We start from the raw sequence: 27,945 nt of genomic DNA, 5'->3' as shown, positions 1-27,945 counted from the left end.
TGCATGTGAATAACAGCTGTGTGTGTGTGAATAACAGCTGTGTGCGTGCGTGTGTGCATGTGAATAACAGCTGGGTGTGTGTGCATGTGAATAACAGCTGTGTGCGTGTGAATAACAGCTGTGTGCGTGTGTGTGTGCATGTGAATAACAGCTGGGTGTGTGTGCATGTGAATAACAGCTGTGTGCGTGTGTGAATAACAGGTGTGCACGTGTGCATGTGAATAACAGCTGTGCGTGTGTGCATGTGAATAACAGCTGTGTGCATGTGCATGGGACTAACAGCTTTGTACGTGTGCGTGGGAATAACAGCTGTGCGCGTGTGCATGTGTGAATAACAGCTGTGCGTGTGTGCATGTGAATAACAGCTGTACATGTGTGCATGTGAATAACAGCTGTGTGCGTGTGTGAATAACAGCTGTGCGTGTGTGCATGTGAATAACAGCTGTGTGCGTGTGTGAATAACAGGTGTGCACGTGTGCATGTGAATAACAGCTGTGCGTGTGTGCATGTGTGAATAACAGCTGTGTGCGTGTGCATGTGACTAACAGCTGTGTCCGTGTGCATGTGAATAACAGCTGTGTGTGCATGTGCGTGTGACTAACAGCTGTGTGCGTGTGCATGTGAATAACAGCTGTGTGTGTGTGAATAATAGCTGTATGTTTTAAATTTATTTTATTATTATTATTTGAGACATGGTTTTGCTCTCTTTCCCAGGCTGGAGTGCAGTTGTGCAATCTCGGCTCACTGCAGCCTCTGCCTCCCTCCCTCAGGCCATCCTCCCGCCCCAGCCTCCTGAGTAGCTGGAACCACGGGCATGCGGCACCACACTTAGCTGTTTTTTGTAGATTTTGTAGAGATGGGGTTTCACCATGCCTCACAAGGTGGGCTGGAACTCCTGGGCTCAAGTGACCCACCTTCCTCAGTCTCCCAAAATGTGGGACCGCAGGCAGGAGCCACTGTGTGCCACCAACAGCCGTATTGTTTATCCAACAAATTCTTTCTTTCTTCTCCTTAAAATTCTTTCTGATGGATCCTGCCCAACCTGACCGCTGCTCTGGAGGTGATGTGCTTTATTCCTGGCAGTTAAAGTGAAACGTTACTGTATGAACCAAAAAGTCTGAAGTTCCTATTTTATGTCACTGACCTCTATAACCACGTGGGTTACAGACATTTGACACTGGGCACCCCTTCCCCACTCAACTCTTGCTGTTCTCCACTATTTAAATTGTCCTTTGCTTCAACCCCACAAGTGAGGGGATCTTCCTCCTTCCTTCTTTGTTCCTCTCCCTCCCTTCTTTCTTCTGCCTCCTTTCTTATCCCTCCCTCCTCGTCCTCCTCTTCCTCCTCCTCTTCTTCCTCCTGTGTTGTTCAGGTGAAGTCTGATGCGATTTCCCTCCGTTCCCAGCTCCTTGCTCACCTTTCCTTCGTCCCCCTTTCTCTGGCCACCTCTGTTGTTGATCCTTCCCTGAAGGCTTCTTGGTGAGTTTTTGACTTTCTTAGTGTTGAGTCTGGTCTGTCTGCTTATATCCTGCACTTTCTTGAAGGAAAGTTTCCCATGCATGCGATTCTAGCTGGACCACGGCTTTCTCTTGGTGCTCAGATGCTCCACTGCTCCTGGCTTCTGTGGCTGCGCTTCCTTTGCGGGGTGATCTTGCCTGTATTGCAGCGTCTTTGAACTCTGTCTCTGGCGGTCTGCCATTTCACTTTGAAGTTGTCTTAATTCCATTTTGCTTTTTCATGCTTCATTGTGCTTTCTGTGTCTATAGATGCATGTCTCCCACCAGGTCTGGAAAATTCTCAGCCATCTATCTTCAAATATTGCCTCCCAGAGTTGTGACAGTACGTCGAGGTTTGCAGCTCAGAGCACAGACTCTGGAACCTCAGTCCCTGGCCTGAATGCAGGCCTTGCCACCTGCCAACCATGTGCGTGGGGAGACCAGGCAGGAAGGATGAGTGCCTGCTGGAATTCAGTGCTGAGGGGCAGAGGCGGCTGGGGGATGTCAGCTTGGATGACAGGTGAGGTAGGGACAAGCATGGGTACCTTTCCTGTGACATTGAGTTAGCTCTTTGACCCAGGTGGCAGGGACTAGTTCTGTTGGGTGCAGTCAGGACTCTAAGAGGCTTTGGTGTCTGAAAACAGAGGAGGGGGGCATCAGAGGCCCCTGTGTGGGCTCAGCACCTGCCCTGATAGGAGCTCCAGAGGACAGACTTGGGGTGCCCTCTGTCCTGGAGGGCTGCATGTAGGGTTGAAAGCTAACCCATTCCCAGGGCCTGGCTGTTGAAGGGTGAGAAGCAGCACACTCCGTGCCAGGCCCGGAATGCCTGGTCCATCCCTAAGCCCTTCCTGAGCACACATCAGTGGTGCAGCCCTCCATCGACCCTCTTCCCTGAAAGGAGGGTTTCTTGGGTCAGCAGAGGGGTTGGCAATGCAGATGGCAGACTCTAAGGGCTGGTTTCTTTAGACGTGATCTGAATCAGAACCTCTGGTCATTTCCCTGGAGCCCATCACAGCCTGCCTGCCAGGTGCCTGCTGTTCCTGGCATCCTGCCTGGGAACTCATGTCTGTGTTCCAGAACCTTCTGCAGTATAGACACCTTTCCCATGGAGCCTGGTGCATTCAGGCTGCCTTTTCTAATAAACTCCAGGCTGAGTCACTACTGCCTGACCTGTGGGGGCAGTGGCCCAGGCACAGGGGCTGCTGCATTGTGGTCAGCATCGTGGTCAGCTGTCCACCTGCAGTCACTACACCTGCACAACACCAGGACGCCGGGACACAGGCCAGCCAGCAGGATGTCCTGTGCAGAGAGGAGCTCACAGGTTCACAGAAGCCCCAGGCTAGATGCTTAGAAATGAGGACTCTTGGGCCGGCTGTGGTGGCTCACGCCTGTAATCCCAGCACTTTGGGAGGCCAAGGCGGGTGGATCACCTGAGGTCAGAAGTTAGAGATGAGCCTGACCAACATGGAGAAACCCCGTCTCTACTAAAAATACAAAATTAGCCAAGTGTGGTGGCGCATACATCCCAGCAACTCAGGAGACTGAGGCAGGAGAATCGCTTGAACCAGAGAGGCAGAGGTTGCGGTGGGCCAAAATCGCGCCATTGCACTCCAGCCTGGGCAACAAGAGCGAAACTCCATCTCAAAAAAAAAGAAATGAAGTCTCCTGCTTTACACAGGAATATGAGGTTTACCTAAATCTGCTTCATTTTTTGAATTATATTCACTTCATTCTATGCTACGAAGAGCATTTTAATTTCTCTTAGAAGAGAGAGCGCTCGATGGGTGCACTGAACTCGAACTCCTGAGAGGAGCTGTGGGAAGGGCATGAGGAAATGAAAGCCAGCGTTTCTTTCTCCCCCTGCACTGGAGAACAAATCAGCTCCTATCTTCTTGGTGCTTTAAGAAGCTGGAGTGTTTCTGGGTCCTATTTGAATCCCTTGAAGCTGAGAATTCCATCTCAGTGTCGTGTCTATGTCAGTAGCTCCCAGCCCCTCACCTGTACTGCTTTGCATGCAGGTTGTGCGACTGAGGAAGCCCTGGCCAAGGCTGGGGGTGAGGGATGGGGGCTGCAGCGAGGTCTTTCCTACTGGACTGTGGGGTGGGGACTGGCAACTGTCTGTGGTCGCCTTGGCAGTCCCCACACCCTCATTTGACAGAAGATAGTGGGCGCTCCTCATGTGCATGTTTGTAGAACCCAAGTCTGTTTCAGTGAAAGCAGTTGAGCTTAGTGACCATGGGACTTCTGCTTCCTAGTGATCATGGAGGGAGGAAAAGGCAGCTCCTTGGATTCTTTCTTATATCCAGAAACTAATTTTTGTATTTTCCAATGAGCCTTCTTGGCTTCTAGTTAGAGTAAAAAATGGAAGTTTCTAAATCGGAGCATAGTCAGACGTGTTTTTATCCTTGACTCGTGTGTGAAGCTGACATTGATTTTGCTAGAATAATTCAATTATTAAAAAGGGACAGGGAGGATTCTTCCCAGGTGCACCTGTGTTCACCTTGTCTGTGTTGGGAGGGCACCCGCTTGTTGGGGGTTTGGAGTCTCCGGGGCTGGGAATCCACGCTGGGGGTTCGGAGTCTCCGGAGCTGGGCATCCACGCTGGGGGTTCGGAGTCTCCGGGGCTGGGAATCCACGCTGGGGGTTTGGAGTCTCCGGGGCTGGGCATCCACGCTGAGGGTTCGGAGTCTCCGGGGCTGGGCATCAACGCTGGGGATTCAGTCTCCGGGTTGGGCATCGACGCTGGGGGTTCAGAGTCTCCGGGGCTGGGCATCCACGCTGAGGGTTCGGAGTCTCTGGGGCTGGACATCCACGCTGGGGATTCAGTCTCCGGGGCTGGGCATCCACGCTGAGGGTTCGGAGTCTCTGGGGCTGGACATCCACGCTGGGGATTCAGTCTCCGGGGCTGGGCATCCACGCTGAGGGTTCAGAGTCTCCAGGGCTGGGCATCCACGCTGGGGGTTCAGAGTCTCCGGGGCTGGGCATCCACGCTGGGGGTTCAGAGTCTCCGGGGCTGGGCATCGACACTGGGGGTTCGGAGTCTCCGGGGCTGGGCATCCATGCTGGGGGTTCGGAGTCTCCGGGGCTGGGCATCCACGCTGGGGGTTCGGAGTCTACGGGGCTGGGCATCCATGCTGAGGATTCAGTCTCCGGGGCTGGGCATCCACGCTGGGGGTTCGGAGTCTCCGGGGCTGGGCATCCACGCTGGGTATTCGGAGTCTCCGGGGCTGGGCATCCACGCTGGGGGTTCGGAGTCCCTGGGGCTGGGAATCCACGCTGGGGGTTCGGAGTCTCCGGGGCGGGGAATCCACCCTGGGAGTTCGGAGTCTACGGGGCTGGGCATCCATGCTAGGGGTTCGGAGTCTCCGGGGCGGGGAATCCACCCTGGGAGTTCGGAGTCTACGGGGCTGGGCATCCATGCTAGGGGTTCGGAGTCTCCGGGGCGAGGAATCCACGCTGGGGGTTCAGAGTCTACGGGGCTGGGCATCCACGCTGGGGATTCAGTCTCCGGGGCTGGGCATCCACGCTGGGGGTTCGGAGTCTCCAGGGCTGGGCATCCACGCTGGGGGTTCGGAGTCTCTGGGGCTGGACATCCACGCTGGGGATTCAGTCTCCGGGGCTGGGCATCCACGCTGAGGGTTCGGAGTCTCTGGGGCTGGGCATCCACGCTGGGGGTTCAGAGTCTCCGGGGCTGGGCATCCACGCTGGGGGTTCAGAGTCTCCGGGGCTGGGCATCGACGCTGGGGGTTCGGAGTCTCCGGGGCTGGGCATCCATGCTGGGGGTTCGGAGTCTCCGGGGCTGGGCATCCACGCTGGGGGTTCGGAGTCTACGGGGCTGGGCATCCATGCTGAGGATTCAGTCTCCGGGGCTGGGCATCCACTCTGGGGATTCAGAGTCTCCGGGGCTGGACATCCACGCTGGGGGTTCAGAGTCTCCGGGGCTGGGCATCCACGCTGGGTATTCGGAGTCTCCGGGGCTGGGCATCCACGCTGGGGGTTCGGAGTCCCCGGGGCTGGACATCCACGCTGGGGGTTCGGAGTCTCCGGGGCGGGGAATCCACCCTGGGAGTTCGGAGTCTCCGGGGCTGGGCATCCATGCTGGGGGTTCGGAGTCTCCGGGGCTGGGCATCCACGCTGGGGGTTCGGAGTCTACGGGGCTGGGCATCCATGCTGAGGATTCAGTCTCCGGGGCTGGGCATCCACTCTGGGGATTCAGAGTCTCCGGGGCTGGACATCCACGCTGGGGGTTCAGAGTCTCCGGGGCTGGGCATCCACGCTGGGTATTCGGAGTCTCCGGGGCTGGGCATCCACGCTGGGGGTTCGGAGTCCCCGGGGCTGGACATCCACGCTGGGGGTTCGGAGTCTCCGGGGCGGGGAATCCACCCTGGGGGTTCGGAGTCTCCGGGGCGAGGAATCCACGCTGGGGGTTCAGAGTCTACGGGGCTGGGCATCCACGCTGGGGATTCAGTCTCCGGGGCTGGGCATCCACGCTGGGGGTTCGGAGTCTCCAGGGCTGGGCATCCACGCTGGGGGTTCGGAGTCTCTGGGGCTGGGCATCCACGCTCTGGGTTCAGAGTCTACGGGGCTGGGCATGCACGCTGGGGATTCAGTCTCCGGGGCTGGTCATCCACGCTGGGGGTTCGGAGTCTCCGGGGTGGGGAATCCACGCTGGGGGTTCAGAGTCTACGGGGCTGGGCATCCACGCTGGGGGTTCAGAGTCTACGGGGCTGGGCATCCACGCTGTGGATTCAGTCTCCGGGGCTTGGCATCCACGCTGGGGGTTCGGAGTCTACGGGGCTGGGAATCCACGCTGGGGGTTCGGAGTCTATGGGGCTGGGCATCCACGCTGGGGATTCAGTCTCCGGGGCTGGGCATCCATGCTGGGGGTTCGGAGTCTCCGGGGCTGGGCATCCACGCTGGGGGTTCAGAGTCTACGGGGCTGGACATCCACGCTGGGGATTCAGTCTCTGGGTCTGGGCATCCACACTGTGGGTTCAGAGTCTCCGGGGCTGGGCATCCATGCTGGGCTTGCTGAGCTCTGCCCCTTGGTATTTCTCACTCTCTTGCTGGGACCCTGGACAGGTCAGGCCCTTGACCTTCTCGAGGTAGCTTCTGCCTGCCTCCCGGTTGCACAGGCACCCTGCAGGGCTATGTGCCTGTAGGACTGAGGCGCCGCTCAGCACCGCCTGTACCCAGGAGGCTGGGCTTGCTTCCTGGGCTGTACTGTGCCCCGTAGCCTACATCTGGGTGCGGCGATCAGTCTGCTCCAGCTCAGGCGGCATGGACGGGCCCTTCCTTTCTTGCCAGTTCTCTTTGCCTTCCTGGTGCTCAGCTAACGGGACACGCCACAACCTGCAGCTCTGCACCCTCCTGGACACACTTCTGGGCATCCTGGTCACTGATTAATCACCCTGGGTGATGTAAAGCTTTTTCTGGGCCTGCTCTTTTATCCGAGAAGTGTGTGGAGCTCATGAGGCCAGAGTGTACCTCTCCATCGAGGAAGCCTTGCCCCGTCTCTCCTGGACGGCGATTCTCCTTGTTGCATAGCCGTGTCACCGCCGCTCTTCTCTCCATCGAGGAAGCCTTGCCCCGTCTCTCCTGGACGGCGATTCTCCTTGTTGCATAGCCGTGTCACCGCCGCTCTTCTCTCCATCGAGGAAGCCTTGCCCCGTCTCTCCTGGACGGCGATTCTCCTTGTTGCATAGCCGTGTCACCGCCGCTCTTCTCTCCATCGAGGAAGCCTTTCCCCGTCTCTCCTGGATGGCGATTCTCCATGTTGCATAGCCGTGTCACCGCCGCTCTTCTCTCCATCGAGGAAGCCTTGCCCCGTCTCTCCTGGATGGCGATTCTCCTTGTTGCATAGCCGTGTCACCGCCACTCTTCTCTCCATCGAGGAAGCCTTGCCCCGTCTCTCCTGGACGGCGATTCTCCTTGTTGCATAGCCGTGTCACCGCCACTCTTCTCTCCATCGAGGAAGCCTTGCCCCGTCTCTCCTGGACGGCGATTCTCCTTGTTGCATAGCCGTGTCACCGCCGCTCTTCTCTCCATCGAGGAAGCCTTGCCCCGTCTCTCCTGGATGGCGATTCTCCTTGTTGCATAGCCATGTCACCGCCGCTCTTGTGTTGAGGGTACATCTGCTCCTATGGTGAAGACCAAGCCACACCCATGCCAGCCCCTCTCCCAGGAGCTCCTGTTGCCCTGCAGCACGCAGACATCCTGCTGCCACCCTGATAGATGGAGGCCAGGGTGCCTTCCCCAGAGTCACCCTGCTGGGTCTGAACTCACACCCGACCCCAGAGTCTGTGCCCTGTCCACTGCCCCACTCTGCCTGTCTCCAGATGTTACCAGCATCTTCTCCTCGTGTCTTAAATCCACACTGGAAATTTGGAGAGGCCAGGTCTTTCTATCTGAGTGTCCTGAGGCAGCCTAAAGGGAGATTGTGGGTGGAGATTGCTCTCATTAGGCTTTCCTTGCAAACACCACCCTGCTCTCTGGTATTGGAGACTGCAGGGCTTCCTGGTGTAGGTAGTCCTTGTCCCACGCCCGTGTCCTCCAGGCTGGTTCGAAGGTTCATGGATGAGGTGACGGCGTGGGGACAGCCAGCCCTCCAGCAGCACCCCACTCGCCTTCCCCATCAGGATGTTCTCGGCTCCAGCAGACTCAGAGAAGCCCTGGGATGCTGGTGATGCCTGCAGCAGGGTGGAGCTGGGGGAAGAGCCTGCCACCTGCAGGGACCACCCTTCTCAGGGGCACAGATTGTGGCTGACTTCATTCCTTATTATGCCTGCATCCACTTAGGCTTTTTCTGCTAGTGAGAAAGCAGTTTGAAAACTCGTAGATGGGGAAGGTGCTTTCAGTTTGGTGGAAGTGAAAGTCGATTTACCTAAAAACAAAAAAGAGCCAGTGGAGTAAATGTACACCCGTGGGTATTTGTACTGCAGTGTACTGCAGTGGGTAGTAATTGCAGCTTGTTACTTTTGGCAGTGAAAGTGATGTTTGAGGCATGTGTCCTTTCGGCGTCTGCTCAGCAGGCTGGGCGGGGCCACGCCTCCTCCATTGTCACCTGCTTTCCTGGTGCTGTTGGGAAGGAGCTGGGGCCGGCCGGGGCAGATCCTAGGTCACTGCCACAGCCCCAGGAGCGTTTTAGGGAAAAGGGACTTTATTTATGGAGAGCTTTGGGCTGTCGGCTCTCTGGGAACAGTAATTACAGGGAGGTCTGGCCTTTGGTCAGGAGTGAAACCAAAGCCCAAGCCGCAGGGAGTCGGCCAAGGGTTCGGGCAGGCCCACTGGAGGTGGCTTTGGAAGACTGTCAGCTCCGGAGCAGGGGTTCTCGGGCCTCAGGGGTGCCCGGGTCTCTGTGGCAGGATAGGACCCAGGCCCCCTCATTGCTCCTAAAACCCTGTATTGCCGACCACACCCAGCCTGAGGAACCCCCCGGGTGACCTGCAAGCTCCCCGCAGCACTCCTGCCCTGATGTTTCCTGCAAGACCAGCACCCTCCTCTCCCTGCTCAGCCAGGTCAGGATGACAGGGCTCTGGTTTGCTGTCCACTAGTGTGTGGTCCTGACAAGTCACTTACACTGTCTGAACATCACTTTCCCACACCTGTCAAGTGGGGTGTCCCTCAAATGAATGAATACATAGGCACTGAAGACCGTAGGCCGGAGTTTGTCCCAGTCCCTATGATTTCCCGGTCGTGAAGAAAATGAGGCAGGGGACATTTCTCGCGTGGGTCCTCTCCCGCCTCCTGCTGGAGCACGCAGTCTCCTCTGCTGCAGTTCTCAGGGAGCTTGAAGAGCTTCACCTCCCTTCGTGTGTAGAAGGCTGACGCGTGGCTCCACCCAGGCCTGGCCACGTGCCGCAGCTGCCTGCCTTCTGGAACTCTGCACCGAGGACACACCGAGGAGCCCCGCGTTGAGCGCAGTCTGCCTGCTGCTCTCTCCCGCCCCGCAGAGAAAGCCTTCCCATACGCACGTCTGTAAATACCGCTGTGTCTTGTGTTTGGATTTACTTCTTTACATTTTGATTTCAATTGAAAACAATAGAAAACACCCTCTTCTTGCACCATAATATTTTCTTATTTACGTTTTTCAAGCATAATTTAACTTAGTGAATTGTTAACATAAGCTTTTGTCTTTGGCATTGCATATATGCATGTAAATGAGATAAACAGAAGTGGCATATAAAAACTCATCTGCATATGCAGCTCCAAGGTAGGGCCACCCAAGTTATATGCGTTATCTACAGAGTAATTTTACATCTTCACCTTGAAGAATACTTCTGCCTTCTCTACCTCATCTCTACTTTTCGTGCGTGCCCTTCCCCGCCGTGTTAAACAGAACAATTGAATTCCGTTAAGAACGTGTGGGGGAGAATGTCATCGCATGCAAGTCACGGTTTTGAATGGACCCCGATTATGACCTGCGAGGGTCTTTGAATGTCAGTTTCAGTGCGAGGTGCTCTCCAAAGCTCCAAGGAGGAAAGGCAGGTCAAACACGCCTGTCCATCCCTCCGGAAATTCACAAACCCACCAGTAAAGATGGATAGGTCGTAAGTCCCAACCCCTTAACAGCACTCACCCTGATCTCCACACTGTGGCCTCTAAGACGGTTTCCCACGGACGGGACCCACATGGGGGTCAAAAAATGTACGGGAAAGCCCAGAGCATCTCGTAGCAGAACAGGGCACTGCTCTCGGAGAGCACGCGCGGGGTCCAGAGGAGCCAACCACGGGGCTCTGGCTCGTCAAGGACAGGACTGTGAGCGTTCGTAAATAGTCATGGGAAAAACACCCCCCCACTGCCTTTGGTGGGGAATGAAACCAAAGCCCAAGCCGCAGGGAGTCGGCCAAGGGGTCAGGCAGGCCACGAGATCAGCTCACGATGTTCAGGCATGAGCAGATCGAGGGAGAGAGGCAGGCATGGCCCTGCCTTTCTCATAAGCACTGTTTGTGAGAGTAACAAGACAGTCAACTTTGGATCCCTTCTCATGATAGAAATGGTCCGGCTATCAAGTGGAGAGGGGCTGATGGAACGCGAGGAGCTCTGTTTAGAGTCCTGATGAGAGAATCAAGGCAGTGATCATTTGGAGCCTCGCAACATGAACAAGCCACCCGGGGTGCAGGGGCTCGCTTAGGTCTTGCTGGGAAGCTCGGCTGCCCCTGGGCAGGCCTCCCGAGTAGCGCCCAGCTTACAGAAGAACGGGGGACAGAGCCTCCTCATCCACACAGGGGTGTAATCAGCAAAGGGCAGATGACCCAGTGTCTTCAGCTAATATATTATGGGGGACAGGGGTAGGAGTTCCAGGGAGGGGGTCTTAAAAGATATATCAGCCAGTTACAACGTATTTGGATATTGATTTGAATGTTTATGAAACTATGGGAACACCCTCTGGCTATTTGATAGTATTATAGAATCGTCAGTTTATTTGGTGTGTGGACGGCATTGCATTCGGAAGTCTTTCTGGAGAAGACGCTGTGATGACTGGGGCCTGCTTCCCTGTAATCTAGAAGGTGGGGGAGTGGTGGGTGTGCAGAGGATGTGAGATCAGCTCGGTTACACTGTTCTTCGTGATTTTGTGTATTTTCGGAATTTCTCATAAAAGATAAAAATGTATATTCCAGAGAAAGGTCATAAGCTCACAAAGATGGGGAGAACAGAAGAGGGGTGACATGAATGGGAGTTTGGCAGACCCAAAAAACCAGATCTTGCCAAACCACAAGGAGCACTGAGAACCCACTGGACGGGAGCCACACTGCCACAGAGGAGTGCTCTCCAGAGACCGATCCTGCGGGCCTCTGCGTGGGGACAAGAGCAGGGGCGCTGGGCACTGTGTCCACAGGGAACACTGAGTGTGGGGTCCAACCCTCGGGGTGCTGAAGGCTCAGCCCTCACCCTCCAGTCTCGGGATGGGTGGTGGGCCAGCCCCAGGGGAAGGTTCTCTGGGCACCAAGCTGGGGGTTCCTGGTGATGCCACCTCCAGTCACCCTCCACGAAGCCTAGCATTGAGAACCACACTGTGCCTACAGCTTGCAGGTGGTTTTCGTGCCGCCACTCGCAGTCAGCGACACATGACCGGGGCGACCAGGCGCCTGAGGGGAGGCTCTCACAGGGACGGTAAACAGCAGATGAGACTCCGCAGGGGAAAGAAACCTTTTCACCGGGCGTGGTGGCTCACGCCTGTAATCCCAGCACTTTGGGAGGCCAAGGCAGGAGGATCACTTGAAGTCAAGTTTCAGACCAGTCTAGCCAACATGGGGAAACCCTGTCTCTCTCTACAAAAAAAGAAAGAAAGAAAGAATTAGCCAGCATGTTTGCGCACACCTGTAATCCCAGCTACTCAGGAGGCAAAGCATGACAATCATTTGAACATGGGAGATGGAGGTTGTGTTGAGCCAAGCGCACCACTGCACTCCAGCCTGGGCAACAGATGAGACTGTCTCAAAACAGAAACACACACACACGCGAAAACTTTTAGTAAGCTATCATTACTATCTTCAGGAACTAGACAAGATATTTTACCCAGGAAAAAGAAACAGGATGACATAAAAACGAATATCCAGGGTCCATTGTCCTCTGAAAATGGCTGTTTGATTTGTCAAGTAGAAACAAAATAGCAAAAATCATGAACCCTCAATTAAAAGGTCAGAATAAATTTAAGGAAGTCACATATGAAGAAGCACGTGAGACAAGACCAAGCAGGAGGGCGGAAAAGATCGAGTGTTGTTCCCGGAGCCCTTCCACTCGGGGGCTGGAAGTTCCAGAAGGAGAACACAGGAAAAGAGAACCCCCATGAAGTCCTTCGAGCAGCTCCCCCGATGGGAGGGCGTGAGCTGCCGTCTCCAGACGACCAACCGGGTCTCCAGTGGTGGGTGTGAAAGGTCTTCAGCAAACCACACAGCTTTGAAATTTCAGAACTCTGGGGCCCCGGAGAAGACCATGTAATACCCGGAGAGAGACATGGAGTCGCACGAAGATCCAGCACCCAGCGGCGCCACGTGTCTCTGACAATACTGGGAGAAGAAGACGACAGAGCGTCAGGACAGCGAAGGCGGAGGATGGCCTTCAAGCTGGAATGTCCTGGAGGGGCCGGCCCGTCCAGGCCAACAGCAGTACAGACAGATGGAGCGCCTGCCCAGGGCGAGCCGTGTGGCTTCGGAGGCAGTGTCTGGGCCGGCCTCGCCAGACTGCCCGCCTCACTGCCTAAACCTGAGGATGCAACACCCAGCCCTTTGTCTGTGCCCGACCCCTGTTAACCACGTGGCCCCGCTCCCTCCTCCTTTCCCCACTGCCTTGATCACCCGATGTCACTCATTTCTCCAGAGGGGTCTTCTGCCCAGCTCCCACCTGAAAGCTGGAGGTGGCCATCATGGAGGGCAGCTCGCCCTCCAGACCACACCTTCTGGCACCTGGTTCTGGTCCATGTGCCTGCCCTGCCAGATGTCGCAGACAGGGTGCACCTGGTTTCTTGGGGTCACCCATGGCTTCACCCCAGAAGGAGCTCTTGTCCCCTGCCCTAGAAACTGACAGCAGACTCGGACTCAAGACTGTCTTGTCCTGGGAACCATCGTCAGCCCCTCGTTCCACTCTATTGGTGCTAACAGGGCCATGTATGTGTACACCTTATAATCATAGCAAAGTAAGAGGACATTTAACAGAGTCAGAATGCTGCTCGTGGGTGGAGGGTGCGTGTGGTTTGAAGGGGCGCAGAGGGTGACCTTTGGGGCTTCACGGAAGCGGTGGGCGCACCGGGTTCCCTTCGTTACTGTTCTTTTACTGAACGTTCTTCAGCGTGGGTGACACATGGCACAATAAATAAAGGGTGAGGGACATTTTCACCAAGCCCTGCCTTTCTAACGTGCTGTCTGCCTTCTCTCTGTCCCATTCTCTCTCTTCCCCCCACCCCCACACACAGGCAAAATGTCAGTGTGAGAGGAAATCATGGTTACATAGTTGAAATAGCTATTATTTTTCCCTTGATTTGAATGAGTCATTCTTTACTTGAAGAGACCCTAAACGTTGGCCATGCTTCCTAAAGAATAGTGCTTCTTTTTCTTCCAAATCTATATGATGGCATGAAATCGTGTCCTGAGAGAGGACTAACCATGTCATGGAAAATGAGTGTGCTTCTTTATGGACATTTATTTTAAAAGAGAGAGAGGGGCTAACAGATTTTTCTGTTTGTGATTGAGAATTCATTCACAGCACACTGCCCGTCTCCCATTGAACTCTGAATGCAGCCTTTGTGCGTCTACTGACGTCAGGAGTCTGATTGTATTAATATGTTTCTCAAGACACAACCTATAAAGCCATTTTCTGCTCTACCATAGAATATTCATGAGAATACAGACTTTTTTGTTTTGATGCTGCATTCTTTAAGTAGAGAAGGTTTTATTGTTTTCTTCAGGGTGCTTTGGGTCAAAAGCACTAGCAGCTTCTGCTGGGAACTCGTGGCATTTTGAATGGTTTTTGATACAGAAATAGCACACGTCACGTCGGACACAGCCGCCAGCGCACGGATGCGTGAATGGGATTGTGGCTCTCATCTCTGCAGCTGGCGAGTGGGGCTGAGCCTGGGGCAGCTTGGGCCCCGACCCCACCCACATGGCTCCCAGGGTCCTCATTAGGAAAGAGAAGCATTTCTCAGGAGCCCTGGGGTGGGTCTCCTTGGCCTGTGAGCGCTGATTTTGTGTTTTTGAATCCCGCGTAAACGCAGCTTTGTCTTCAGAGGTGCATGATTGCCGTGGCCCTCCGTGGCCCTCCGTGGCCTGCCGTGGCCCTCCGTGGCCGGCGGTGCTGGATGGGAGGCAGGCGGTGTGCCGCTGTTGATCTTCTCCGCTCTGCTCTTAGCTGACTGTAGCACAGAGTGGGGTCTCATGTGGCAGTCTGGTAAATCAAGGCAGTGTGAACATCCCTTTCCCACGCTGTGAAAATGCAGGAAGTGCTGGGAGAACAGGGGCAGCCTTTTGCTCAAGGCAGCACGGTGCGCCCGACTTCCCAGCCTCAGCACCCATCGAAGCCCCATCTGGCTGCACCGTGCCAGCGAGTCCAGGCTCCTCCTCAGCAGAGGGCGGCTGCTCTGCTGAGCCCCTCGCCTCCCCGCTCCTCAGTGGACCCGCACTCTTCAGTGTCCAGATGGAGACGCGCACCGAGCTGGAGCTGTGCACTGTGAGGGTGACTCGCCTCTCGCCAGCACTGCCAGGGCAGGTCAGCGCCAGCAGCTTCCAGCATGCACGAAACTGCTGGAGAAGCGGGAGGGACTGGAAGGAGCCCGCTGCCCGCCCTCCTCCTCCTCAGCTGCTGGCCTCAGCAGCTTCAGGGTGACCCAGTAAAGGCCTGGAGGAGTAAGAAGCAGCGTCCCAGCTGAAGGCTGCATCGTTCTCTCTGTGTTCTCACAGAATGGAAGCTTTTAGCAGAAAAAGGCGTCTGTAAGCGACATTCAGAGGATGCAGGCAGCACTTTCTTCCCCCGTAGGGCCCTGTCTTTTGGGAGTGGGGAATGTGATGCTAGGCTGCTCAGCGGCTGTTTCACAGGTGGCTGAATTTAAGAGCAGACCTGAGCCCAGCTGCGACCTTCCAGGTGACACAGGCACAGGAGGTTCAGCTGTGCCGCGGTGGGGCAGGAGCGTCCTCCAAGCCTCAGAGGAGAACTCCCTGGCAGCGGCGCAGCGTCCAGCATGATCCATGTCTGACTGTTTTCATTGTCTCTCAGCCCAGTTGACAACTTCCTTTTAAGATGAAATTTGAATCAGTTAGCGGAACTTGTACAAATCTCCAAGAAAACAGCTTAAAGAACAGATTAAAGAATGAGGCCAGGTGCGATGATGGCTCATGCCTGTAATCCCAGCACTTTGGGAGGCCGATGTGGGTGGATCACCTGAGGTCGGGAGTTTGAGACCAGCTTGACTAACATGGAGAAACCCCGTCTCTACTAAAAATACAAAAAAATTAGCTGGGTGTGGTGGCCCATACCTGTAATCTCAGCTACTCAGGAGGCTGAGGCAGGAGAATCGCTTGAACCCAGGAGGCAGAGGTTGCGGTGACCTGAGATCACACCATTGCACTCCAGCCTGGGCAACAAGAGTGAAACTGTCTCAAAAAAAAAAAAAATGAATGAATGAATGGCGTAGGAATTAAAGCATTAGTAGCTTGAGTAGACTGGATGGGAAGATGCGTTTTAAATTTTTTTAAAAAACAGCAAGCAATCCCCCTTGTCCCACCACTAAAATTTAGGTTATCCAAATGAGGCCGCATCCAGGGAGAAATTCCCACCTTCAGAGGGCGCTGCCTGTCCTCGGCATCCGAGTGAGAGCATCTCCTCCATGCTCAGTGGCGAATGCTGGCCGGCATCCCAGCATCTCACAAGGTGAAGAACCTTGTGATCATTTTCCATTTCTGAAAACTCCCAGGTGGCGGGTTGGCCCACATCAGCATTGAGCCCCAGCTCAGATCTGGCCAGGCGCCTGTGTTGTGATGGGGATTTCAGCACACTGGACTTCGCCTCTGACCCTGATGAAATAGCTTCAGTGGCGTTTGCATCAAGATCACCTCAGTGTCATCTCTGTTATGTGCTTTGGACCCAACAGGTACTTGTGTTTCCTTGTAAGATGTCCTACGATTCCAGATTCAGAGGAATCTGAGAAAAGTTTGAAGAGAGAAAATTCCACTCAGGCAGCAAACGGTGGGTGCAGAGCCTGCCTGCCTTCCCCACTTCGTCCTGAGGAGCTGGGTCCTGTCCGGCACCAGAGTTACCGCTGCTTCCCCTCACACCCTCGCTGCTGTCCCAGCCCCAAGCCTGAGTGACGCTCTAGGATTGCAGGTGCAAGCAGGGCTGCTCTCTGTGCCCCCCTCCTCCCCATCCCCATGGCCCTCCACCTGCACCCCGACCTCTAGACCCTTGCTTAGACACCCCTTGCCCTCAGTGAGGTGCAGCCTGCCGTGGGCCCTTCCCCTCGGTCTGCCTTCAGTCAGCTCCTCTGCTCCTTGGGGTCTCACCGGCTGCCCTGGGCCTGTCCCCACAGCCCCTGTCACAGAGCAGGAGCCATGTGTGTTCCTTCAGGAAATGAATGAGGAGTAGAAACGTGGACTCGTCATGTTTTTGAAGTTAATAAAAAGGATCCCTTAAAAGTTGTTTTATGTTCAGTTTTTAAAGAGATCAACTCCCAGACATTTGCGATGCCGCCCCCCCCCATCTGTGAGAAAATTAGAAATGGAGAGGGATTCGCTAAAGCCAGCAGCGGGTCAGGCTTGAGCCCAGCACCTGGGGCAGGACCGTGTTTCTACACGGGACCTTGGGTCACATCGGCACATCTTATAAGCGAGGGTCCCACCTGGCCCCCGACACAGAGCCAGATGAGGCCATGCATGGAAATAACCCAGCTTACAAGATGCAGGACTGTGCAGTTACTTATTCTCTGTGCTTATTTCTTTACGCTAAAATGTCTCTACCTAACCAAATAAAAAGAATATGAGAGAGACCATTTTCATCTACAAATCTAGACACCAGCATTCTAAATAACATGGTCGGTGTTTTGTTTTTCTAAATTTATCCTCTCCTAGAGATAAATGCAACTTTGCCCTTCTAAGTTATACAAGTATATGCATTCACTGACGGATTCTCTGGTGGATTCACTGGCGGATTCATTGACGGATTCACTGAGGGATTCACTGGCGGATTCACTGACGGATTCACTGACGGATTCACTGACGGATTCACTGACGGATTCACTGACGGATTCACTGACGGATTCACTGAAGGATTCACTGACGGATTCACTGGTGGATTCACTGACGGATTCACTGACGGATTCACTGAGGGATTCACTGACGGATTCACTGACGGATTCACTGACGGATTCACTGACGGATTCACTGACGGATTCACTGAGGGATTCACTGACGGATTCACTGAAGGATTCACTGACGGATTCACTGGTGGATTCACTGAGGGATTCACTGACGGATTCACTGAGGGATTCACTGACGGATTCACTGACGGATTCACTGACGGATTCACTGACGGATTCACTGACGGATTCACTGACGGATTCACTGAGGGATTCACTGACGGATTCACTGAAGGATTCACTGACGGATTCACTGGCGGATTCACTGACGGATTCACTGAGGGATTCACTGAGGGATTCACTGAGGGATTCACTGACGGATTCACTGAGGGATTCACTGGCGGATTCACTGGTGGATTCACTGAGGGATTCACTGACGGATTCACTGAGGGATTCACTGAGGGATTCACTGAGGGATTCACTGAGGGATTCACTGACGGATTCACTGGCGGATTCACTGACGGATTCACTGACGGATTCACTGACGGATTCACTGGCGGATTCACTGCGGGATTCACTGGCGGATTCACTGGCAGATTCACTGGCGGATTCACTGCGGGATTCACTGCGGGATTCACTGGCGGATTCACTGGCGGATTCACTGACGGATTCACTGAGGGATTCACTGAGGGATTCACTGGCGGATTCACTGAGGGATTCACTGAGGGATTCACTGAGGGATTCACTGACGGATTCACTGGCGGATTCACTGAGGGATTCACTGAGGGATTCACTGACGGATTCACTGACGGATTCACTGAGGGATTCACTGAGGGATTCACTGACGGATTCACTGAGGGATTCACTGAGGGATTCACTGGCGGATTCACTGGCGGATTCACTGAGGGATTCACTGAGGGATTCACTGGCGGATTCACTGACGGATTCACTGACGGATTCACTGACGGATTCACTGAGGGATTCACTGAGGGATTCACTGAAGGATTCACTGGCAGATGTCGACTTGTGTAACTTAGAAGAACAAAGTTGTGTTTCTCCCTGGGAAGCACAGCCCGGCTCACCTGAGGTGCTCTAGGAAGTCACTATGCAGGGCCCTGGTTCCAGGAGAACCGTGTGCCAGTCACAGCCACGAATGCGGAAGAGGGAATGGAACCTGACTGTCATTCACAAGACCGTGTTTTCAGGAAAGCGTTGAGCACCGCCGTGCTTGTGAGAGCTGGACCCATAGCCCTTAGTGGCAGCAGCAGGGAGCCTGCAGCTGAGTCTCCTTCAAGAAGCCAGGCCCTCTTCGCTTTTTTCTGAGTTTGTGAGTTTGCTGACTTAACTCTCCTCCCTGCCCTTCATATATTTTATTCCTTAAAAGAAAGTCTGAAGCAGATGTAGGTGAACACTGGTGCTTTGTAAAACCAGCATTGCTTATGCAGTTTTTCCATTTTGCTATATCTTATAAAAATGATTAGAAAAGGGAAGAAAGGAAATGAATAGGGCCCAGTCCTCACCCATGTGTGGGGTGGGGGTGTACATGGACCCCTGCTCCCTGGTCTTTCACATCGAACACACGGTTCATGTGTGTAGACTCTTCTCACATAATAGCAAATGAAAACCTTTTACTGTGTCAAACTCAACACCCAATTAAGAACTAAACACATGCATTATAGAAGCTGGGAGTTGCACTTCACTGACTTGGGGGAAGAAACCGAAGAGAAACAGTCAGAGAGGAGGATTTCATTTAAAAACAGCAGCAGTGACAAGGCAACCCGTGCCTCACTGTGAATGTGCTCAGATCTGTTCAGAAGCTTCTGTTGCCTTCTGGGTTGCTTGATGTCCTCTCACCGTCCAGGAAAGTGGCCTGAGCTGGTCTTCATGGCCTGAGGCCTGGGCACTCCTCAGGTTCCAGCGAGTCCAGCTCAGGGCAGCCAGCCCCTAGGGGCAGGTTAGGAGCAGGACCAGCTGCATGTGGTGGTGGTCGGGGGTGGGGGGGGAGATGGTGATGTCAGTCAGGAAACCTGAGAGCACCCCTTACGCTGCGCACCAGGAGCTCAGGTGACTGTGGCTTCTGCGGCTGAGCGGCCGTCCGGGGATCAGAACTCCAAGCCCCACCTGGTGCCCAGGCCTCCCCCAAAGCATTTCCCACCGTCTTCTCAGGAGAAGGCTGAGTCCTGGGACCAGGTATCCCGTGGTTTGGAGGCAAAGCCAGTGTGGGACTCGCTGCCCGGGTGGTGACCGTAGCCGTGCTTTGCACTGAGGACAGTTGCCACTGTGGGCTGTTTCACCCACATCGGTGGCTTTGAGACTGTGAAGTGCAGTTTTTCCTAGGAACTGAGTGATGGACAAGGCCTGGTCTTTGGCAAGACCAGAGACTGGAGGGCCCTGTGGGCTGGGTGCCAGGGTGAACGTGGGTGGGCTGCGCTCAGGGAGGCACCCAGACAAGGTCATGTCTAAAGGTGCTGACCCTGAGGGGCGAGGAGCTGGTTTTCTTAGCAGCCCTCTTCTGGGCTCACACACCCCTCTGAGCCTGAGACTCTCCTAGAGGGCAAGACCCCACCTCCCCGCTTGGCCCGGGTCACATGGGTGTTGGTTATGGGGAGCTTTCTGAGGGGTGAGCCTGTGGGAGGGCAGCAGGCAAGGTGGGCTCTCACTTGAACTCTCAGCGAAGTTTTCCACAGAGCCGTGTGTCTGAGAAGTGACACTCGGATGTCCCTGGGCTGTGCCAGGAGCAGTGCTGGCTCAGAGTGAGTGTGCACACGCACCGTATGCTTTCAGCGTAGGGACCAGCAGTAAAAGGGGTGTGCACATTGAACTGTTTGTGATATTTGTAATTCAAACCTACCCCCTGCCTGCATTACTTTTCTCACTTTCATTTGGTATTGATTTGTAAGGAATGAAATTGATTCAGCTTCTGTTCCTCATCAAAATGACTTGGAGCCTTTTTTCGATAGCACATTAGGACAGGGCAGAAAATCCATTTCTTTGCGACATACAGAAACGCATGCCCAGAGGAATGCGCTTGTGCCAAAAGCCAGGAGCACGTCGCGTTGGCTGCGTCTGGTAAACATGTTTTCCAAGGGGGCACTTGTCTCGCCATGGAAACGGGCTCCGGGTCTCAAGCGTCTGTCTGGACCACTTCTGGGGCACACACTGTTCTTGGTTCACACACAGCTGCGCAGTGGCTTCGTCAGAAGAGGAGGAAGAGGAGCAGAACAGGCCGTCTTCCTGTTTAAGGGCTGGCGCCCGCTCTTTTCCTTGACCAGCCAAAACCTTTTTCTTTATTTTTCTCTTGACTGACTTCTAGAAATGATGTCAGCAAGGCCTCTGGGCCTGTAGCGGGGTCTTCTGAGAGCCGGCCTCCTGGGGCGAGTCGGGAAGGAACAGGGATTGTGGAGTGTGTGTCCCGACCTGACCTTCCACAGGCTTTTGAGTGTGGTTTTTTTTACCTTGAGGAATGGGCCTCAGAGGCCACTGAGTCTTGCATTTTGAGTCTGCTAGGGGAGAGGGGAAAGGGGTATCCGATCCTCAAATGTCCACAGGCCTCCCGTGAAGGTGGCCAGCGTGTTGGGTGGGGGCCCTGGGACCCGGGGACGGCCGAGGGCGGCAGTGATCAGCTCTCCTGCTTGTTCTTCCCACAGTGGACGTGGCCACAGCACTGCCTCTGCAAGTGGCGCCCTCGGCAGTGCCCATGGACCTGCGCCTGGACCACCAGTTCTCTCTGCCTGTGGCGGAGCCTGCCCTGCGGGAGCAGCAGCTGCAGCAGGAGCTCCTGGCACTCAAGCAGAAGCAGCAGATCCAGAGGCAGATCCTCATCGCCGAGTTCCAGAGGCAGCACGAGCAGCTCTCCCGCCAGCACGAGGCGCAGCTCCACGAGCACATCAAGGTGAGGCGCGGCGTGGCGCGGCGTGCACATGGGTGGGCCAGGCCTCCGGTGCCCTCACCTCCCGGTGACGCCAGGCCTCTGCCTCTGCAGAGTGTGCTGGCCCCAGGCGTGACGGAGGCTCCTGCAGGAGGCCACCCGCGTGGGGATGGTAATGCGGGGGGGCGACCGCGGGCAGCACTTGTGTGTATTGTGGCGGAGGCATTGTGTGGAAGCACATTCCAGACAGGAAGAGTGCGCATCACCTGATTTCATCTGAAACGTGCTCAGAAACACAAAAGCTCCCAAAAGGAGGGAGCACCAGAATCTTAGTGATCGTTACTGGGAGGTGTGTTGACAAATCCTGTGTTTTCTGTTTTTTAGGACTTTTCTATGTTTTCCATTTTCTCTGCTGACCTTTTATTATTACAAAAAGATAATATTTTCTTTCAATTTAAATGTGATAAGAAAAAAACAAAGACTTTTTTTGGTATTTACCCTCTACAAATATTAATCTGATACCACATTTTAAAATTAAATAAATTGGAAATACGTATTAGTGATATGTAGTGAAGTTCTATTATATAGTTGGCAGACTAGTTATATCATCTGTGATTATAATATGCTGTCACTGCATTTAGAACCATATGCAGCAACACCGTCTAATAGAAATATACATGAGTATATTGAAATTATACCAGTAATTTTAAATATTCTGTGGCCACATTAAACAAAGTGAAAAATCCCACGAAACCAGATTGAATTGTCTATTTCTGTGTAACAAAAGTACCCCAACACTTAGCCGTTTAAAATGGCAAGCTTGTATTATCTTGCTCTGTGGGTCAGGAATCCCGGAGCAGCTTAGCTGATGGGGTTTTCCATTATGTTGTATTAAGATGTCAGGCAGGGCTATGGTCTCATCTGCAGGTTGGCTGGACTGAGGTGGGAGGAGCTCCATTCAGGCTCATGTGGCCACAGGCCGGAGGCCTCAGGTCCTCATGCACAGGGCCCCTCACAGAGGGGGAAATCTGAGAGGAAGCATGGCCAACGTGGAAGCCAGAGGGTCTCTCGTGGCCTGATCTGGGAAGTGGCAGGCCACCACCAACACTGCTGCTGTGGTTCATGCTGCATCTTGGCAAGCTGGTGGGGCCTAGACATGTGGAGCATGTCTCCATTCAGGTCAGCTGCATTCCAAGCCACATGTGGTTCGTGGCAACTGTTGGACAGCACAGATGTACTGCATCAAAAGCCTGTGACCGTATGCCACCCGGTGCTTCTGAGATGCTCACGTGGTCCACGGGTAGGAGTCGTTCAGCTGAGGTCTTGGCTGCCTGACATTAGCCCACACCCAGATGTTAGTGTGCAGAGTAGCTAGGGTGCATCCCTCTGTTTCTGCTCCAGCTGGTAAATCTCTCAACCACGGGATCCCAGTTTCCCCTCCTTGTATATGTAAGACACTTTGTTCCATGTCTTTATTTAATAAGCATTGTTGAAAAATGGTGGTAAAGTAGTATCAATTTTCTGTAGGCTTAGTGCCAGACTTTGGGGAAGGCTGCATCCCACAGCTGGACTGGCCCTGGAGGACAGGCTCGGAGACAGCTTCGAGTCCCCTCTCATGGGTGCCAAAGCTGGGCTGGCCCTGGAGGACGGGCTCGCGGACAGCTCCGAGTCCCCTCTCATGGGTGCCAAAGCTGGGCCGGCCCTGGAGGACGGGCTCGGGGACAGCTCCGAGTCCCCTCTCGTGGGTGCCAAACCATTCTGTGAGTGCCTGTGCTTCAAAGGTGAGCCTTGAGAGCTTTGTCCTCATCCTCCTCTGGCCCTGAGAGACTGGGGCTGGGAAGTTTCTGCCTGGACCCTGAGGGGCTGCCTGGAGGCCCTGAGCTTTGGGGTCTGACCGCTACCTTGGCGTGGTGGGCTTGGGAGGTGCTGCTGTTGCTGCTGCTTTTTCCTGGGTACACTGACCTGCTAACGTTAGCATTTGACAAACCGAGGATCGGACCCTTTCCTGAGCTCTTGAAGCCCATGCTTTATCATTTTTACCCTCAGAATTCAAGCAACCTAGCAGTGGTGTGTCACAAACACGTCACCTGTCCCTGTGGAGGCTGGCCCACCAGGCTCCACTGGAATCCTGTCCACTTTAACAGTTTAGGTGGGGCAGTTGGGGGTTCCAGTGCCCCTCGTGATCCCCGTGATCCTGACACTCCTGGCATGTGGGACACCAGAGGACACAGTCTTCACTTTAGTGACAGCGCCACTCTGTGCTGTGGACGGGCCAGGCTTGCCTCCCTCACCACCCTAACCATGGGCAGCTGCATCTGGCCTCTGTTTTTTCAAGCCTGGGAGAAGAGTTTTTGATCTGGGTACAGAAAACAGGTGCATGCCAGGCAGAAGGCGCGGGTCACTGGGAGTCACCTCAGGGGTCACCAGGAGTCACCGCAGGCCATCCCTGCAGCCCACCCAGGGCTTCGTTTCACCATCCTTTCTGTGACCGGCCAAGAGCAGCCCTCATAGTCATCAAAAGCCTACGATCTTATGCTAACAAGTGGCCACTCGTTTTATTTAGTTTTCGTGCCGTAGGCTCACGTTCCGTGACTCCTAGAGGTAGTTTTGTAGAATGAGGATTGTAGCTCCTTTGCATTCTGCACGTTAGCAACCCCACGTCAAGCCCGGGGACTCCCTGACAGCAGTCTTTTGACCCACGCACTGCCCTGCACCTCTCGGAAGCCCCCGTTGGCTACTGGTCCCGCCTGCCTGGGGATGTGAGGACCGCTCGCTCACTCCGGCTTCCCTGCAGCCCAGCACAGAGCCTGGCTGAGGATGGCCTCGGGGGCTCCTGCTCAATTCCATTTTTCCTGTTGTCACTGCACCCACTGAGCCCTGCGGTCCTCACCGTCGATCCACCAGGAGCGTTCACAGCACGTGATTAGGACACCACCCTAAAGCTGCCCTGGGTATGGGTGCAGAGTGAATTGTGGTGTCTCATTCTGTGCTGGTTAAATCTGTAGCTTTTGCAAGAAGACAGATGAGAAGCTGAGGAGTGAACCTAAGCCCCATGTTTGACGGGGCTCCCAGGGTAGTCCTAGGAAGCCAGAAGGCCGAAAAAGACACTTGAGTTGTGGTCAGTGCTGCCACCTCAGGGCGAGGCCCAGGCCCACCCACTGAACGCCTCTGCCTCTCCTCTCCTGGTGCCTCAGGAGCTGGCTTCATTGCTCACAAGAGAGCCCCTGCCCCAGTCCTCACGTCGCTCCTGCAGGCCGGGCCCTCAGACCATGCTCCTCATTCCTGGAGGGGTCCCTGGGAGAGTCTGCCCCCCGCCCCAGCCGCAGTGGCGGACCGACCCTCTGAGACATGGTCGGTGGCCCCAGAAGTATCGCTCTGGAGCCCATCTCAGGGCCAGGGTCTCAAAAGCACAGAAAGAAGCTCAGAGTTGCATTTCTCTTTGTGTTTAATTGTTTATTTTGTCATTAAAATAGAGCTTGCGAAAGGCATTTGGACTGCACAGTGCTTCCATTACATTAGGAGGCTTTGTTTGGATGATTTCAAGTCCCTTTATAGGCCTTCATCTTGTTAGTGACATTTGGCAATGGTGTTTGTCAGACAGATTTCTTGCACGCAAAATCTAATTAGTGTCATTAAATCATCAGTGAATTTGAATAGAGTTTTATAATTGAAAAGGGTATCATTTTTAAAATATAACTTAAATGCTTAATGTTGGGTAAATAGGCTCTCTTAGGAGAGTTTCAGTGCTCGTGACCCTCGGACTTCCCGTCTCCTGGCTGTTTGCGGCGGTTTAGACCCAGCCTCGCCCCTCCTGCTCGGACGCTGCTTTTCCGCCTAGGAGGGGATCCCAAGGGAGCAAGGAAGCTTCTCTCTTGCACTTCCGTGTTTCTGTTTCTTTGTTTTTTGAGGTGGTCTCACTCAGCTGTCACCCAGGCTAGAGTGCAGCAATGCCATCTCAGCTCACTGCAATCTTCACCTCCCAGGTTCAAGCAGTTCTCATGCCTCACCCACCTGAGTGGCTGGGATGCACCACCACACCTGGCTGCTAATTTTTGTATTTTTGGCAGGGACAGGTTTTTCCCATGTTGGCCAGGCTGGACCTGAACTCCTGGCCTCAAGTGATCTGCCTGCCTCGGCCTCCCAAAGTGCTGGGATTACAGGTGTGAGCCACCATGCCCGGCCTCTCTCTTGGGTTTCTGATTAATGTCTCCCAGAAGGGTATGGAGAGGGAGGATACAAACATAGGTTTCCAGAGAGGGTCCAAGGACGGGCCACAGCGTCATGGCTAGAGCATGCCCCAGGCCGGTGAGTAATGTGAGCAGCAGGGACATGTAGGAGACCCCAAGCACACGACTGGGCCCCAGCACCCCCCACAGAGTGCATCTCTCCCCAGGAGTCACAGAGTACCCCCCACAGGGGACACCTCTCCCCACAAGCCACAGGGCACCCCCCACAGGATATACCTCTCCCCAGGAGTCACAGGGGACACCTCTCCCCAGGAGTCACAGGGCACACCTCTCCCAAGGAGGCACAGGGCACCCCCCTCCACAGGGTACACCTCTACCCAGGAGACATAGGGCACCCCCACACAGGGCACACCTCTACCCAGGAGACACAGGGCACCCCCCCACAGGGCACACCTCTACCCAGGAGGCACAGGGTACCCCCCCACACAGGGCACACCACTACCCAGGAGACACAGGGCACCCCCCCACAGGGCACACCTCTACCCAGGAGACACAGGGCACCCCCCCACAGGGCACACCTCTACCCAGGAGACACAGGGCACCCCCCCACAGGGCACACCTCTACCCAGGAGACACAGGGCACCCCCACACACAGGGCACACCTCTACCCAGGAGACACAGGGCACACCTCTACCCAGGAGACACAGGGCACCCCCCCCACAGGGCACACCTCTACCCAGGAGACACAGGGCACCCCCCACACAGGGCACACCTCTACCCAGAAGACAGTGGGGCACCCCCCATATGGTACAGCCTCCAGAGCAGACACAGGGCACCCCCATAGGCCACAGCCATCCATGGTAGACACCGAGGGCCCCCCCGGGCACAGGCTCTAAGGCAGGCATGGGTACCCTGTGTGTGGGTTGCACGTCGCCCCCCGTAAGGCTTACCCTCTCTCCCTGCACTGGTGTAAGGCCTGCCTTTTGTTCCCCTCACTTCAGGGTACTCCCAGTCCGATGCAGGAAACATGAACATCACGTACACACAGTTTTAGCACGCAGGTCTGTTTTTACTAGCAAGGCTGGCCTCTTTTTCTTGTGTGTGGGGGGTGGGGGGACGTGTGTTTTGTGCTGTGGAGAGCACAGTGTGCAGGGGAGTTTTCAGAGCTGTGTGGTCGATAGTGTGACTCTTCCTTTCAGGGAGGGTCTAACATGGAAAGAAAACCTAGTTTTGTGGCACTGGAAGCGCGGGTCATGATTCTTGTTCTCTTTACTACCTGGCCAAGGGAGCTGAAGAGGTGTCGTCCAGGCTCGGCTTTCCGGTCACCTGAGGCAGCTGTCAGTGAGCCTTAGGGCGCACCTGGGCTGCTCCGAATGCCTTATCCAGGGCTCCACGCCAGGACAGGGCTGCGGTCAGGAGGCAGGGCTTTTGGAGCAGAGACCCTCTGTGGTGCCTCTGGGTGAAGGTTAAGAACAGACGGGAAGACCTCATCCACGCCTTTGCTTAGCTTGAGCTGCCTCCCAAGCCAGCAAAGACCCATGCACATGGGCATTGGGCCACATGAGCAGTGGGGCCTGGCAACCCATGGGGCACGTGGGCACATGCCTGGAGAGCCCTGGGTGCCACGGCCCGCCCGGCCCCAGCTGGTCTGCACCTGGCGTTCCCGTCCATGGGCGACAGCTCACCGTCTGTGGCGTCCACTCCTGCCCTTTCCTCCTGGCCCTGCTGCTGAATGTGGGTGCGGCGTCTCCCCACTCAGGCTGTTCCCCTGGTGAGTTGAAGAAGAGACACAAAAACTCAGAAGTTGACTTGATAAGTGAAAATCTTTTGGGGTTTCCACTTGAACATTTGCATATTGAATTCTGAAGTCAGAGTCAAAACAGCTAAGTTCTGGGGCTCTTAAATTTGATTCAGAGTTCAATGTACACTTAACAAACTTAAATACCGGTTAGAGTAATGGGATCGGCTGTGATTGGTTTTGTCTTTGCTTGTCGTAGAAGAATGACGTCGTAGTCATCTTATTTTAAATTGCTCGTTAGTTTCAGTCTGCAAACGGTGCTTCCAATAACTCTTCCCCCATGGAGTAGTCTTGCCCTTTACGCGCTAGTGAGGGCGCAGCTGCAAACCATTTTAGCTCACTTAAAAATAAGCACATCTCAAGCCTGAATTCGGGACCCAGTGACGCGCCTGCCCTCTGGAAGCCAACTCAGGGTGCCCTGCGGAGAATAAGCACACATTCAGGATGCCGGAGTGTGGGGCAGGAGTGAACAAGAGTGAAATGGTCACCTGCCCTTGTGGTTCATCCACATTTTCTGAGGGCTCCGAGGGCGGAGGGTCCCTGTGTCAGAGGATCGAGAAACAGGCCTGCCGCCTAAGGTTGTGCTGTGAATGAGGAGTGTGGAAATCCGGGTTGTTCTGACTGCTTTCGCTTTGCAGGCTTTGCGCTACAGATAATCTGTTCCACATCTAATAAGGTGGACTGTCTCCCTCCACGCAGCGAAGCATGAGATCACGGCGTTGCCGGGGGCAGTTGCGGGAGTCAGTCACTGTTTGTGATTGCTGGTTTCATTAAAACCCCACAGCAGTATTGTGTTTCTGGGAGTTTTGCCTTCC

At 54.7% G+C, this 27,945-nt stretch overlaps 1 protein-coding gene across 6 annotated transcripts in view; it reads left to right on the top strand.

Moving 5' to 3' along the window:
- Positions 1 to 27,945, top strand: part of HDAC4 (histone deacetylase 4) — a 355,366-nt gene that overhangs the window by 187,747 nt on the left and 139,674 nt on the right. For all 6 annotated transcript variants that reach the window (XM_064383397.1, XM_064383398.1, XM_064383400.1 and 3 more), the window contains one exon: positions 20,925 to 21,169. In XM_064383397.1, the coding sequence (XP_064239467.1) occupies positions 20,925 to 21,169 (245 nt within the window). The remainder of the gene's footprint in view (positions 1 to 20,924; positions 21,170 to 27,945) is intronic.

The sequence above is a fragment of the Aotus nancymaae genome, unplaced genomic scaffold (genome assembly GCF_030222135.1).
Source record: "Aotus nancymaae isolate 86718 unplaced genomic scaffold, 86718_ANA_hifiasm-v0.15.2.pri h1tg000031l, whole genome shotgun sequence".
NCBI lineage: Eukaryota > Metazoa > Chordata > Mammalia > Primates > Aotidae > Aotus > Aotus nancymaae.
This window is presented reverse-complemented; position numbering and strand designations above follow the sequence as displayed.